We start from the raw sequence: 16,477 nt of genomic DNA on the forward strand, positions 1-16,477 counted from the left end.
GTTATGGTTTAAAAAATGACAACTGAAGGCAGAAAGGCCTGCAACTGACCCATCAAGAGAAGCCAAATAAATTAATACTGGCCATAAAAGTCTCTGGAGCACTAAACAGTAGAACCAAGGAAGCTTCCAGATGCAGCCTAGATTCTTCATGAAAATGATATTATTACATCAGAGAGACTGAAACACCCCAGCTTGACTGTCCTTCATAATCATCCAGGGTTTGATTTATCAGTTCTCAACGTGTGTGTGTGTGTGTGTGTGTGTGTGTGTGTAACCTATTCCCAAAGTTTTCACAGCTGCATTCCCCCATGCTCACATGATTGCATATGGAGTGCTTGTCAAACCAGTACAGATTTACAGCATCCCATAGTCATGTGATCATGATTTTTTAGAGACGCAGGTTCATTTCATGACTATGGCATTCACTTAATAAGTGGGCATTTACATAACAATTGTTGCAAAAAAAAAAAGGTTATGAAATTGGGTGTGATCACATGATGCCCTGCCATGACTTACAATCGTAATTCCGGCCTTAATTATGATTATAAATCAAGGACTACCTGTACATATGCACATTTTCTAATTTTCTAAAGAATTCAAATATAAAAAAATAACAGCTTAAAATGTTTTAATTAATGAAATTGGTTCTATTATAATGCTCTATAGTTTGGATCTAAAAATGTTTAGTGTATTTAATTTCCAATGTAAAAAAATAAAATTGTTATTGAACTTTTAATAAACTATTTCTCAAAACAGGAAAAAATAAGGGAAAAGGTTACTGTTTTCTTTTTAATAGAAATAACTAAATGTGAGTATATAGTTTGCAAATAACTTAATAGTGTTAGATATATTAATGTATTTAAAAGATTTATATGGCTATCTTAAAACATGATTCTGGACAATTCATAGCAATAATAAAACTACAAATCATAAAATAATAAACAACTAAAACCAAGAACTAAAAAAAAACATACACTATGAATGCATTTACATACTTATTTACATATTTATTACATATGTATTTATCACATGCACTGTATTAAGACCATAAATGATAAACCAGTTCTGATTGTCGGGTTTACTGCTCTTTTAATAAAGCGATACTTTCAAAACCACTGAATTATGGTTATGTACAGTACTTGGAACTAAAATAATCTAAAATGTTAATATTAGTGTTTCTTTTTTATTGAATGCAAGGTGGCAAGAATTTAGCTATTTAATTAGCTTCAAAGATTACAAGTCAAATATGCATAAAATTGCACATAGTAAACTAAGTTCTATGGATTTGTGGGTTTTGTGTGTGTGTCTCTGTTGCATGGAGCAAATCTCCAATTTTACTTGTTCTATTTTTAGGACCTTATTGTGGCAAAGTGCCCATCCCCAAAGAAATCATCCTGGATGTTCATGAAGTAACCATTCGCTTTGAGAGCAGGTTCCATGTATCTGGCAGGGGCTTTCTCCTGTCCTTTACCAGCAGTGATCATCCAGGTAAAGTGGAAAACGTCAAATGAGATGAGCTGTCAAGGGAACAATGACTACAAAACCAGCTCAGAACAGTGACTTCTCATTCCTTAGTTTTGGGAAGCAAGAATAACTTAAATGCTAGTAATCTCTAATCACAATGTGTTAGTTGACTGCCTGCTTGTCTTGCTCCTTATGTCAGGGCTCCAAATAATAGACCCATAGCAAGCAAAACCCTGAGGCAGATGAATTCCTCAAAGAATAGCTTTATTGGATATATTATATTGGCACACATCTGGTGAAAACCAACTCTGAAAGTTCCCACAGTTTTCACCTAATTAAAAGTAAAAGTTTTCCCTCAGTCACATGGTCCAATCAAGATGCTGTCTGGTGGCCTGGTGACCTCACTTCTCCTTCCTGGGGCCAGGTGTGAGAATATCTTTGGTTCCCAAGTGAAAGTATTTTATTTTGGCTACAAAACCCCAGCTATCTCTATCCCTCAGCTCCAGTGTGGCAATACTGAAGCTCCAAAATGGCTTCGGTCAGATCAGCTTCAGGGTTGACACCTTATGAAAATGGGAAGGTGGCCAGATTGCAGTGAGAGTACCTTCTTGCTGGCATGCCAAGCATTCTGAACAAAAAGGAGATGCAAACAGAAAGAAATTGCTTTTTATCTTACTATTTCAGCACTAATGGTTGCAGTCAGACATTGATATTGAAAAAAATCTGTGTGTTAGCATGAAATAATGTGAACCTCTACTCTGTAGCCAAGTTGTACACAAAAATCTACCTTTTCTTATACTTGATTTATAACACAGCATATAAGTCTGACTGGCTTATCATTCCATGGATAAGATAGTTCTTGCTAAACTAGAATTTCACACAATGTAAATTCTGACATTAGGGTTCAAACAATGACTCTTCCCTCAAGACTTTTCTTAAATTGAAGTTTTGCCATAATTATTTATTGGGGGGGGGGGGACACGTAGATCCAATTGAAGAAATCTAGGGAAAGGAAGATAAAACAAAGGTTATGAAGGGAGAAACAAATGTTGCAAGGCTTCTGTGGTTATTAATTCTTCTTAAATGATACTTTATCTTTAATTGATTAAGTCTGAATGTATGGACCTATGAATGTAAATTCACAAGTACTCGTATCTTCCAGATTGAGAAATAACTTTTATTTTGAACAGATCTAATCACATGTCTGGAGAGAGGCAGCTACTACGCAGAGCTGGAGTATAGGTAAGTATAGGCTTAAGGGCTAGACTCTCTGGCTGTCAAGTTGCATCTTGCTTGTAACATATGTATTGCTGCAACCAGATAATAGACATGACCATAAGCCAGGAACACTACTGCCAACCACAGGAATGTGTTTTTCAGGAGATACTTGAAGGCATCTGCCTATGTGATTATCTACTGGACGTTTGTCTGAGTGAGGCAGTAAAGTAAAGACTTATTTGGGAAGACTTTACATTCCAAACGTAATGAAGGAATGCTGCAGCAGAACAGTGCACTGTCCTAATATATAATATAGTGACTTGTGATGCCAAAATAAGTTGGGACTATGCTTTTGGTATTGAGGATGTCTGGCTTCTAACCACAGAAAGAAGTGTCTCATGTGGTAGCTTTGAAAATAAAGGCATCCAAGCAAGAAATAGTTTCAGAAACAGTGAAGATGGGTATTTTTTTTAGCTGGACTTGGTACTGGCTAATGTGTTGAGGGATATGCATATGACCATGCTGTTATTCAGAGCATTCATGCTTTGTTCACACCCAGCAAAATCTTAATAAGGATGAAAGAAAATTGTAGACCTTGAAGCAGAGTCTCAGGAATCATCTCCTCTTTTTCTTGCCTTTTTTCCCCCAAATTCATTGTAACCTCCAGAAACAGTGATGTCTCGGATAGCTGCTGCTAGTGGACTCTGTGATGAAACAGCAGCACCTTACAGAGCTGTCCACATCTGTAAAAGCTGCAGAAACAGTTTAACATACAGTAGTTCCCAGGGAAGCTGCAAACGCTATCAAGATCTAATTAGCCATGTGGTAAAAGCTAGACCTGGGTGGGCAGGTAGAACTATGACAATATGTAGTAGATTATAAAAACAACTCTTGATACATAACATCCAGTTCAAATATGGCAACAAGAAACAAAGAACATGCATTCCAGTTGCCGCTGTTGTGGGCGTTATTGTATTCCATAGAGTGTTTGAATCAACTGGAATTTTGAGGGGGAAGGCTTTGATCTTAGCATTGTTTGTGTTTATGCCTGTATTTATGAGTGTGTGTATATACTGCATACATTACTAATCTCTACTTCAAATAATGAGTCCTCTTTTTTTCCCTGGTAGCAGATACTGTCCTCCTGGTTGCAGAGATATAATAGGAGATATTTCTGGTAATATCATAGAAGGCTACAGAGATGTAAGTATCCCAGTGTAAGAGCGGATTTAGAAGGGAAAAAATGGCAGTGCTGTTTTCAAGATATTTTTGATTAGTCAATAAAACATTTAACTTAAGTCAAAGTGAGTACAATAAATTATTATGCAACATGGAGCATATTAAGATCTGGAAATAGTGATATGAACATGTGCAGATAATAGCAATAGCACTTATATACCGTTTCATAGTATTTTATAACTCTCTCTAAGTGGTTTACAGAGTCATTCTATTCCCCCAACAATTTGGGTCCTCATTTTATCGACCGTGGAAGGGTGGAAGGCTGAGTCAACTTTGAAATGTCAGGCTTAATGAGAAACACTTAAAATGTTTGTTTGTTTTTTTTGTTTAATTAATATAGTTCAGGCTAAATGGTTGGTAGTCTGGCTGATAGAACTGTTTTTCTATTAAACTAAAAAATTCATCTGTTGTCATCTGAAAACTTTTGAAAGTTAGGTACAGTAATATATTTTGCAGGAATCTTATTATGAGTGAAGATCAAAAAAACTGGTATTGAAGGTGGGGCTTAACGTCGCAACAACAAGACATGCAATCTTGGGACGCCAGGATTGCTATCAATATCTCTGTTCCTGGACGGTCCTTTTGGACGTAAACTGTTCTGAAGGAGCAGTGATAGAGAAGAGCATGTCCTGCTGATCTCAGGGACATCGCAAAGTCCCTGATTGATCCAGGAGAAAGCTCTTTTTGCCAGCTACAAGAGAAGCAGCCAAAATGGCTGCAGACGATTAGGACAAGCCCCTGAAACAGCAGTACAGGAGAGACAGTGTGGTGAGAAAAATTTTATTATTAGGGAAGGGAAAACCCAAAAGACTTGGAGTTTAAAATAAAATTGAAGACAGAAGAAAATAAGGTGCGAATTAACCCTGGTTTAAAACTATTGTGTTATCTTTTCTACCTTAACTTTGTTTGTTTTTTATGGATGGACTTTTTACAAATGCCTCTTACTTTTAAACTGGACTGGTCTCTTTTTTTTCCCTTCTTCCTCTATACTTTTTCCATTTTTTGTATTCATGGATTAAAAGTTTTTTCTCTTGTAAGGCTTGGACGGAGCGTAATTTTTAAACATTTTTTTCCTCTTCCGGAAACTTTGGAGTTCACAGAGAAAGGCAAAAACAGATGGAAAAGAGGTAACACTGCCATCTAGTGGCTAGTGGCTTGGTGATATCTGATATTACAAAGCTATAAGCTTTGTTTACTGAAAGGGTCAGTGGAAAACATTTTGTTTATACAGGTGTTCCTTTGAAGGAAAGAGAAAGCTTTGATTTGAAAAACACTGAATTTGTTTGAAACCTAAAAAGTCTCAGATGTTTTGGCAGTGTCTATAACCTGGAAAATGGCACAATGAGAAGAAGAAAAGGCACTAACTTTGCAAAGAATTTTCTTAGAAATTCAAAAAGTTTTAATAATCACAGAGAGAATTGAAAAGAGACTTGAAATTATAGATCAAAATACAGAAAGTACGGGGACAGTGATGAAGTTTGAGAACAGAGCTCAAAAAATCACAGAGACATATGAAAGTGATAAGAAAATTGTTGACACTGACAGCAAACAGAGTGGAGAGAAATGACAAGTGTGAAATATGGAAAGGAGAGATTGATGAACCGGAACTTTATTTCAGATGTCAGAACATAGATGAAGAAAGGAGAGAAAATTTGGCAGAAATAATGAGAGTAATCTCGGCAGAAGTTAGGCTGATAAAAGGAGAAGATAGAGGGTTTCGAATCCTTATAAGACATGCAATGAACAACAAGTTCTTAAGAGAAGTCCACATAAGACTTATCAAGAAAACACTTAGAATACAGACTTTACAAATGGCAAGAGATATTGGACTACACTACTTCTGGAAGGATACAGGATGATGAAATGAAATGTCACAATAAAATTTAGTTAAATGTAGTTAAATTTTGAGTGCTATGTACAACGTAATAATAGCTATAGTCAAATAAATGATTAATAATAATAAAGCATGTATATATACTAGATTGATAATATGAAATTTTATACAAACTGTAAGTGAGCTTTATGTAGATGATGTTGAAAAGCCTTTTTACAAAAGATAAACAATTCTATATAGAATAGAATAATGGATGATTTCAGGATGATGTAATAAAATGTCATAATATAAATTTACTTCAAATTTAATATGCCTTATGTTGAAAGGATGTAATAATAGCTAGGCTTAATGGATGTTTAATAATTATAACAATTTGTATACATGTATATTAGATTGATGATACTAATAATGGGAAAAAACATGGAATTGAAAATTATTAGAGAATGTTATCAATGCTAAAATAATAGAATGACAGAATAGGATAAAAAATAACTCCTTATTATTGGATATATTGAATATGATATAATGAAATTATAATATTGGTTATATATTTAGAATACCTTGTCTAAAATGGAGAGACAATAGTGATAATCAAACAAAGGAAGCATAACATAACAATGTATACAAAGATATCTTGATTGACAATATGTGAATTTTGATAAAATTCAAGTGATGACTATGGAAATGACGCAGAAAGACCTTGTAACCAATCGACACACTGTATGTAGTTGAAGAGGCTTTTATGTTGTATGTGTTGTGTGGTTGTGTTTGTTTGAAAATAAAAATTTTATTAAAAAAAGAAATAAAAACTGGTATTACACCACTGCATCAGGCTGCATAAAACATAAAACAGTTTATGGTCAGTGTAGGAATCCATTAAGATTCTGTAGCAGGTGGCTATCCAGCCAAAACAGCTCTGCATGATGCTGCTTCCCCATGTTCAGCTGGTAGTCTAGTACGAACCCTAGATCCTCCTAGGAGCCTTATTGCCCAGCTAATAAGCCTGGTATCTCAAATCCTTTATCAGAGGATCAGCTACAGAAGGCACCGTGAACACCTTTAAACACTCAATTGGATTTAGATTAAGGCTTAGGTCAAGGTTATTTTGATTTTGCCCTCATCTACAAATATGATAAGCCTCCTTATCAGATCATTTTGCAGAGGTGTCTCAGGGTTGCTCAGTGGAGCAAAGTAGCACTGCAAATCTATGAACGTGTTCTGCCCCATTGCCTCTAGTTGATGCTTTGAGACAGGCCACTTCATGTGTTGTTTTGCTTGAATGAAAATGTCTTCTTGCACATATGAAGAAAACAGCCATTTAAGACAATTGCCTCGCTACAACATTGCAGCTTCGTTGTAGGGCATAGCAAAAGAGGTATAGCTTCACCTGAAGAGCTGGACTGATGGGGGCAGTCATAGAAAGATCAGTTGAAGCTAAGTATATATTTAGGTTTTGCACACCGTTTGGAAGTACAGAGAGAATTACAATATGTGCATTTTGATCTGGTCAATATAATGACTGGTTGTTCTTTTATTATCATACTCCTCATGGTGTTCGCTTCACATGTATTTATGTGGGTGTGTAGTTTCATTTAGATCAATGCCAATTGAGATAATCTTCACATGCCATTTCTTTTGATCCAGTTTGCAGATGAGGCTTAACAGGCTTTTTTAGGCAATAATTCCAAGTCCTCCTCTTCATTATAGAGTATCTTCAACTAAATAACCAGAGCATGTGGCATTATTCTTCGCCACCTGTATTTTGAGGAAATGGCACTTAATGATTTCTGAGTAAGGAAAGATTACTGCATTGTAAAATATTAACCTTAGAGCATATTTACCTAACAGGCCAAGTTTTTGCAATCTTTTCAGAAGTAACGTTGCTTCTTCTCCAGTTAGATAATTTACAGAGAAATGTTACTTTCCTTTTCTATTAGACTTAATTTCTGAAAGAGTGGGCTCTATTATTGGCTAGATGGGTATGAGTTATTTAAGTATTAAAACACAATCTTTGTTAATTGTTTGTTAATTTGACTTTATTACACCAGACATCCCTTTTGTGCAAATCTGCCATACATGCTGGAATCATTGCAGATGAAGTGGGTGGCCAGATCAATGTAGTTCAGTTGAAAGGAAAAAATCGGTATCAGGGTATCTTGGCCAATGGCATCCTTTCCCAAGAGTAAGTATTGTTTTTGGTGCTTGGCTTATGATATGCTTACTTAAAGCCAGGATATAGCCGTGTATAGCCCCTTTCCTTCTCTTTCAAAATAAGTCATAATTAAACTAGGAAGCCTAAATAACCATAATTTGATCTGAAGTAAAAACATGTTTGTGTATGCTATTCTTAACATAATAAGGAGACCTATAACTGTATGTTCCCATAAAAAGCTGTTTCCTTTTTTTTTTACGCAATTGGTCTGTACCTCCCTTACCATGAGCAACTCTACCTTATTGTCTAATGTTAAATATTGTTCTGTTAATGCAGACTTCCCAATTTACTTGCTGAATTGTTCAAAGAGAAAAGCCAATTGCGGGCATCAGCTTTGTTCAGTTTTCAGCCTATTAAGTGAAGATATATGTATCAAAATTCAGTCATTGGTTACTAAAGTGTGATATTAAACTGGCTCTTGAACGAAACAGAACTAAACTGCATTTATTAGTCAGGGTCATTTGCATAACCTCAATACTATAATTAAATAATAATAGGCATCAGATCTGTTACCGTTACTCTAAGTTAGGGAAAGAGTTCATTCTTTGAAATAGAACTGCTAACAAAATCATACATAAGTAAATAGCTTTGAATGGTTAGTTGGTTGATTGGTAAAGATATACAGATAGTACCAATACACACAAACACATATCTGTGACAGTAGATAGTTAACATTATGGTATCTTTTTTCTTGACAGTGGATCTCTATCAAACAAGCGATTTATTTTTAACTCAAATGGTAAGGAGTATTATTATTTTACTTTTTTGCTCAATAAAGCATAACTTTTAATTAGTACTTCAAAGCTGTTATCATTATAAATATAATTCAGATGTTACTCAAAACTACATCCACTTACTTTGCTATCAGGTAGGTGTTTATACAAGTAATCCTTAATTTACAACCATTTAATGACCATTCAAAATTATGATGGTGCTTGTTATTATCCTTATCAGAAGTTATAGTTGTTGCAATACCCTCACATAATCAAGATTCAGGCACTTGGCAATCCACCCATCCTAGTAATTGGTTAGAGCACTATAATTGCCCCATCCTATCTATCTTCCCCCCATTTCACCAGCTCACCAGCATTCAATTCATTTAGTGTCAGAATAATACCATCTTTGGAAATCAAAGCCTTCACTTGGGGAATTTATCCAATTCTGATAAATAATATGTAAGTTCTTCTTATCCATAATTAAATTCAGATGTTGGGTTCTACATTTGAGTAGAGCATTAAAAATGTCCAGGATAAATGTCCTACTGGACAAAGCAAATATTTTTCTGATATGTACAGTGATAACAAAAATGCACATTCTTTTTTTATTTAAAGGTTGTGACAAAGCACTGAATTTAGGAGGTGGAGGGGCTTTGAATATTCAGATAACTGCATCATCATCCTGGGATGAAATCAATGAAGTTGGGGAGTTAGTTGAGTGGTCTCCTCAGAAAGCTTGGCTTAAAATTCCTGGACCATCTTGGGCAGCAAACCAGAGTAACCATCAGCAGTGGCTGGAAATTGACTTGGGAGAGAAAATTAGAATTACAGGTCAGTTTGGAGGCTTCCTGCTCAGTACAGCAGCATATGCCTTTAATATGTTGTGATGTTGTGTACAGTTATAAAAGTGTGGCCTTTGCATCATGAGGGCACAACCACTGTTTTTTTTCCCATTTTGAGTGTTGGGTCCTACAGATGCTTCTGGGTTATTCATGGAATAAAATTACTTGCCTTCTATAATTCAGTGCTATGTTCAGACAATATGGTAATCTAGAGCTAAATAATTCTGGCTTTCTATGGAATAAACTACATGTTGATGATTTGGGTTCAAACTTTATCTTGGCTCTGATGCAAAACAAAGTGGCTAAATAAACCTAAATGGCTATGTCCCACAAGAAGAGCTCATGTTTGTATACTGTTCATATGGTCTTGTTTTGTTTGCTTTTGTTTGCATTTGTTTGCATTTGTTTGGTTGTTTGGTTGCATCTGCACTGTGTTTAGAAATTCTCTCCATAATGTTTTGCATTCTGAAGCCTCAATTTTGTTTAAGAACTATATAAACCAATCTGATACAGATAATAAAATATAATGATCTTGTCTTGTGAAAATTGCCCCTAGTTGTAAGCCAATGAAATCCTCTATGCCTTATTAATGGGGGTTGAACTATAGTCATATATAAAATCACAATACAGAATTTGCATATTTTTGGTTATTATTATTATTTGTGGCAAATTGGGCTTCTTAAATGAACAGACGTTTTTATCTATTGATAGAAGTATGCATGTAAATGAATGTTTTAAATGTGAACAGTAGTGGAAACGGTGATAAAATATAAAGCTAACATATTGAAGTTTGGTCTCAATATATTAATTTTATTTGAAAAAAGTTTAGCTTCATGTTTATTTATATTCTCTTTTCTTTCACTGCAAGGAATTAGAACTACGGGGTCTACTGTGCTTCATTTTAATTATTACGTTAAGACATTTGTTGTGAACTATAAAAATAATAACTCAAAATGGAGAACCTACAAAAGAATCTTAAGCAATGAAGAAAAGGTAATCCTGGTTAGGGGATGGACAAAAGAGGGAGAATGCGGTTATTGAGATTTTTTTTTTCTCCAGTACTTTTTTTATGATTGAAGCAGCAGTGTTAGTCTGATCAAAATCCTATTGACTGAAATGAGCTTCAAGTGCCCTTAAGTTTGGCTGAATCGCTTGCTGTATTCCTAGCATTCATAAATTAGTGGTAATTGCTTCATGGTAGAACAACTAGTGAAAATATAAAGAGATTATACTTTTACAGATCCTGAGTGCCCTAACAGTAGTGAAATAAAGAGGTTTTGTTAACAAATTGAAAACATTTTAAACTGCACACAAATACAACAGAAAGGTTTATGCTTATAAAGCTATTTTTTCATGTGGAAGGCAGCACACGGACAGTGTGTCTGCCATTGTTAATACCATAAAAATGTACAAACATTTAATAGTAATTTGTTTATTCAGGTGCTTCTATGCAAATTTAACCAAACATGAATCTTGGTGGCATTTATTTATTAAATCCTGGCTGGGGCCGGGGGGTGGGGGGTGGGATCCAGAATGAAATGGTTCCAAATGGGTTGGTTTTCTCCCCAATTCCTTTCAACAGGTGGGAAATAATGATGCAAATGTCCAGTTTTCCAGATGGCTAGGTTTACAGTGGCACTTAGTTACTCTGTAGACTTCATTACCATAAGACATAGCAATAGCCACTAACTTGAATGGCTTTAAAGGGGGACTGGATAAACATTTATAGAGGATAGGACTATTAAGGATGGCATTTTGAGTACCCCAAAGTTGATCACTATGAGAAACAAAATGGCTGACAAAACTGGCCTAAAACTGGAGGGCTTTTTGTTGGTTGTGCTGACTTATTGTGCTAACTTGGCAGTTTGTGTCATCCAGGTTCAGATTCTTCAATTCTATCAAGTAGGTCTTCTCTATGCCAGGCACTTCTCAAATTCGGGCAGTGACATAACATTTGCTATTAAGCCAGTCAAAAACCCCACCCCATTTCTTATGTTGTAGTCATAGACAAAGCAGATTTGACTTGCTCAGTTTAACCATCTTCTTACCATATTTCCATGAAAGATTAATTTCATGAATTATGTTATTTGTTTTTCATAAATCGCCATTTGTTCCTAATTTTCTATCAATTGTCCTGTTTCTGTGTGTGTGTTTCCTTTCATATTGCAGATATTCAAAGCCAACTCAAATCATGGAGATGTAGTTCGGAATAATTTTATTCCCCCTATAGTAGCTCGCTTTCTGAGAATTATTCCACAGACCTGGCACAAAAGAATAGCCCTGAAAGTGGAACTTATTGGTTGTCGAGCAGCCCGAAGTAAGCCATTTTTATCTTTACAGAGCTTGTAAAAAATAGAATCTGATTGTCCCACAAATGGGATGTTGACTTTTTTTTTTCATCTGTTTGTAGGTAACAGTTCTCTTATTCATCCACTCGGACAGAGACCAAGTCAAAGCACAGGCGTTTCCATTAAAAAAGATGACCAATCAAGCACAGAATATATACCTTTAGTTGAAACCAACTTAGGTATGACAATCAGTGCAATCCTATGTATGTGAAATGGAGAAAAAAAGTTGGGAACAACTATTCAAAAAACAGTCACACCGTCCACGGTCAAAGGCAGGCAGTTCTCATCCATCCCATTCCCTCATCTCCCCTCAAATACACATATTTTTTGTACCTATCTGCTTTCCTCATATTTTCCCAGCATTCAACTTGTGGCTTCTGCTTCCTGAGCTGCTATCACTGCAGTTTGACAGGAGAGTAGCAGACTTTGTGATATATTTTGCTTTCTTCAAAAATAAAACGGAAGAGGAAGTGGACAGCAGTCTGCTCCCATTTTCATCCTTAACACTCCTTCCAAGTGGTCTGAAATCACGCCATTGGAATTCTGCCATGTTGGCAGCATCGTTTAATCGTAATGGGCTTGAATAGAAGCAATAATTTGATAATGAGCTTATTGAATAATAAGCTTACTCCAATGTGATCCAATTATAGAGGACAAGATATTGGGCACTTAACACTAGCCATTTTTCCACCAATTTCTGTGATATATATATATATATATATATATATATATATATGTATATGTATATGTATATGTATACGTATACGTATACGTATACGTATACGTATACGTATACGTATACGTATACGTATACGTATATATGTATGCATGTATGCATGTACACACACAGACACACACAGACACACGGTTGCATAGCACTCCATCAATTTTGTTTTTCTATTAAAATAAAGTGTGCCTGCTTTACAAGAGATGTACTCCTCTATGTGAGAATAAATATGATCATTAGTATGTAGTGCAGCTCGAAAGTCAGTTTTCTAGCCTTGTTTTCAACATTTTTTTAAATCTTGGTTTTTATTTTACTTTTTTTAAGGATTGAATCTTATGGCTATCATTATTCCAACCTTGGTGGTGCTTTTGCTGCTCCTGTTATTGGGAATCTGGATCTTTACTGCACTGCGAAAGTAAGTGGCTTATTTTTTTTTCCTCATTTGGAATTAGACACATGATCACTGTCATCATTTGGATAGGTGCAGCCTCTTTATTCATTATGACATTTCAAGAGTAATTGGTAGATAAAAATAATTCCAATGGGGAATTATTGTTTTGTTTAATGATTTTATATATTCTTTAAACTGTTGCATGTCTGATATCTTATTTAATTCCCAACTGTTTTAATTAGTCTGGTTGATCAGGCTTCCACAAATCTGAGTCTCCAAGAGATGTATGGCTTTCTCTGTCTCCTTCCCTTAGCGCTCATTCGGATACCGTATATACTGGTGGATAAGCCCATCAGCAAATACACAGAGTCTTGAATTGTAACCAAAATACCATGGAAAATTTGCCCGGCATGAATAAGATGCTCCATATTTTTGAATGTTTTAATTTTTACAATTGACATATTTATGGATGGTATATTTTTCATAGTATTTGGTTTAAAAAATTCCAGGGTTGGCTTATCCAGCAGAATATTTGGAATCTACAATTCTTGGTTTACCTGTGAGAATATGTGATCATTATAAATTGCACCTAAGTAGAATGGGGAGAGCTGACTGAATAGCTTGACAAAGTGTGCTTGCTTAGAGAGTTCTTTCCACATTTCATGGGCAAGCATAGCAGAAGAGCAAGATCAAAGTATTGTTTCAAGATGCTTTCAGGAATCTCTGCCAATTCATTAATGTTAATTATTTGCATGGAGAATTAGCTCAGAATAGGATAGCTGCATTTGGTTTAGCCTTGAAAATCATTTTTTGAAAAACATGGACTCAATCATTAAAGGAAAGCTGAGGTAGAGGGAAAAATAATTATGCTGAGCTTTGTTTTGTGATGAAGTATTGTGATTTCTGAACACAGACGGGAAAAAGTAGCTTACGAAAAAATATCCTCCGAGCAAGTATTTTTTTCTCTTCCTTTCTCTCTCTCTTAACGGACGCACTGCTACATAAGACTATAGTTCGGTGATTGTTGGCTGATCATGGAATACAAACCTATTTACTGTGAAATCTTAATTTTAACTATCACTGTTTATCAAATTTTATATGCAGAAGACCAAATTTCAGTCTGGATGTCCACTGACAAAATGGACAAATACTCTAAATCAAGCCTGTCAAACTGGTGGCCGGTGGGGCGGATACGTCATGTACAGGCCACGCTCACCTGACTCTGCAAAGGCAAAAAGTATTGCAATATGTCACGATCTGGCCCATGACGTGGTTGAGTTTGACACCCGTACTCTAAATGCAAAGTAGTCTAGATAAGACAGATATAGTTATATTAATTTTACCGTAATTTCCAATATCTGCAGAGGTTCGTGACCCAGATTTCCTTATGTGGTATACATTTCAATTTGCATATTACAATAACAAAAATCACTGTGATTATGTACTGTACTTTTCATATTTAATAGACATTTGGGAGTATCCAAAACCCACTTCCTGCAAGTGGCCTATAAAAATAAGGTTTCGCTGCCCTGTAGTTTTTAACAGTGCTTTCTTTCTGAATTGTATTGTACATCACAATAAGCCAAGAAAAAAAAAGTTCCACAGAGCTGCATGGAGATTGGTTTTTGAGTTAGCACATGTTCAGGCTGCTGATAAATAGAGACAAATTTGTAGACATGGACACAGCCTGATTGACACACTGTGTTGACATCCTGTCCAATCATCTTACATTCCACTTTCCTCTTTGCCAAGCCATCTAGCCTTAGTGAAGAAAAAACTTTCTAGCTCCTCTTCACCCTGGAACCTAATGAAAGGAATAGTATTACTGATGCGAACCGGCTCCTTATCTTAAGTTATTTTTTCAAATAAAGAATGAGTAGGCACACCCTGCTGTTTTACCAGCACAAAAATGATACATGTCACATGATTGCCTCAGCCATGTACAGCCCAAGTTTAGATTCATGAAATGAATTCTATTATTTGTAAACTATAGCTTAATCATTGGTACAAATATTGATTTCGGAAGCTACATAATTATCAGAGCAGCCTTAGCTTACACAAGACATTAAACACATTACTAGACTATCTGGCTGGTTAACAAACTAAAACCATCTACCTTTTTATGATATATGCCAGAGGTTGGGAAAGATATTCATCATAATGTCAGTTTCATTCAAAAGGTGCTAGACTAGGGCTGGGGAGACCCAGGTGCAGACATTACCTACCCTACTTATGAAAAGATTAAGTTCCAAGAGGCTCTTTGCAAGTTGAAACTGGTGTGTGTGTGTGTGTGTCTGGGTGTGTGTCTGGGTGGATCTGCAAACAGCATGCCAGAAACTAACCTTGTCCTGCCTTCCGGGACATTTTAGGATGGACTTGTGATCAGATTTGCTCTTTGAAATTTGAAATTCATAAGTAGGGCAATATCTGGGGCTGTCTTTGAAATAGTTGTTCTCTCTAGTCCAATCTACCTGCAGAGTTCATGTGCCAATAAAACAAAGGGAGATCTCCATTTTAAGCCACCTTGAACTCATGAAGGAAATGTTATAAATTGAACAAATAAAGGGAGAAATTGTTAGCTTCTTGATTTGTTTGTTTAATGATGCCCTGAATATAAATAAAAATGATTTCAATCAAAACCCCATATTCCCTGAACTTGGAAATCTAGTGGAAATGTAGTATGAAAGCTATGTATCTGACTTCTAGGAAAAATAACAAATCTGCCCATTTGCCAATATCCATAGTATATAACAAACTTAGGAAGACATAGGTCTGAAAATTCAAAATTGCATGCAGTTTGGAATTTACCAAGTTAATAGATTCTGTGAAATCTATTTGAACTGAAGCAGGAAATGTGTAATTTATCTTGTTCTTTCTTACAGAAAAGGAAAGAAAGGTACTACGTATGGTTCATCTGACACTGGAAAACCAAGTTAGTGGCAATCTTTTGCTTTTGTTATAGAACAAGGAATAAAAAAATGTTTCCTGCTGATCAGTATTATCTTTTGGATTCAGTAGGAAGAATATCCTTGACCTGTTCCACCTTTCTCTTTCCTGACCTCTATCCATTACGTTTTTATATATAGTGAGTTGAACAGACCTGGACATTTAGAGAGCGCTGGTACTGATATCTCTGATCCTGCTCATCCTGTTTTTCAGCTTCTCTGACTGCTCTGTGGGAATCTGTGGATAGGTTCTTATATTTGTTCCCCTGCCGTTTATGGTTGCATGAATGATTTATGATGCTATACAACCACCAAGGTTTTTATAGAGCACTTTTAATATGTAATGCTGCTCCTTTGACTCTCTAGCTGATCCAGCTTTGATCAGAAACACGGCAAGACCTAAATTTCATTAGCACTAGGATTTTGAAGGCATATTTAAAAAAATATAATATATATTCATGACTGTACAAGAAATAAAGTGCTGCTTTCCACAGAGTATTTTGAAGAGCTAGAAATCTTGTGTGTACAAGCTGAGCTTTTG

The 16,477-nt window shown here is 35.5% G+C and overlaps 1 protein-coding gene across 2 annotated transcripts in view; it reads left to right on the forward strand.

Moving 5' to 3' along the window:
* The window catches only part of DCBLD1 (discoidin, CUB and LCCL domain containing 1), a 37,407-nt gene that overhangs the window by 14,355 nt on the left and 6,575 nt on the right, over nucleotides 1–16,477 (forward strand). Inside the window, exons 3-13 of one of the 2 annotated variants that reach the window (XM_032215400.1) lie at nucleotides 1,354–1,488; nucleotides 2,655–2,706; nucleotides 3,816–3,885; nucleotides 7,804–7,937; nucleotides 8,666–8,706; nucleotides 9,299–9,514; nucleotides 10,394–10,518; nucleotides 11,695–11,842; nucleotides 11,936–12,052; nucleotides 12,925–13,015; nucleotides 15,874–15,923. In XM_032215400.1, the coding sequence (XP_032071291.1) occupies nucleotides 1,354–1,488; nucleotides 2,655–2,706; nucleotides 3,816–3,885; nucleotides 7,804–7,937; nucleotides 8,666–8,706; nucleotides 9,299–9,514; nucleotides 10,394–10,518; nucleotides 11,695–11,842; nucleotides 11,936–12,052; nucleotides 12,925–13,015; nucleotides 15,874–15,923 (1,179 nt within the window). Of the gene's footprint in view, nucleotides 1–1,353; nucleotides 1,489–2,654; nucleotides 2,707–3,812; nucleotides 3,886–7,803; nucleotides 7,938–8,665; nucleotides 8,707–9,298; nucleotides 9,515–10,393; nucleotides 10,519–11,694; nucleotides 11,843–11,935; nucleotides 12,053–12,924; nucleotides 13,016–15,873; nucleotides 15,924–16,477 lie in introns of both variants that reach the window. The other variant, XM_032215399.1, reaches the window with a different exon arrangement.

Source organism: Thamnophis elegans, chromosome 4 (assembly GCF_009769535.1).
Source record: "Thamnophis elegans isolate rThaEle1 chromosome 4, rThaEle1.pri, whole genome shotgun sequence".
NCBI classification, from domain to species: domain Eukaryota; kingdom Metazoa; phylum Chordata; class Lepidosauria; order Squamata; family Colubridae; genus Thamnophis; species Thamnophis elegans.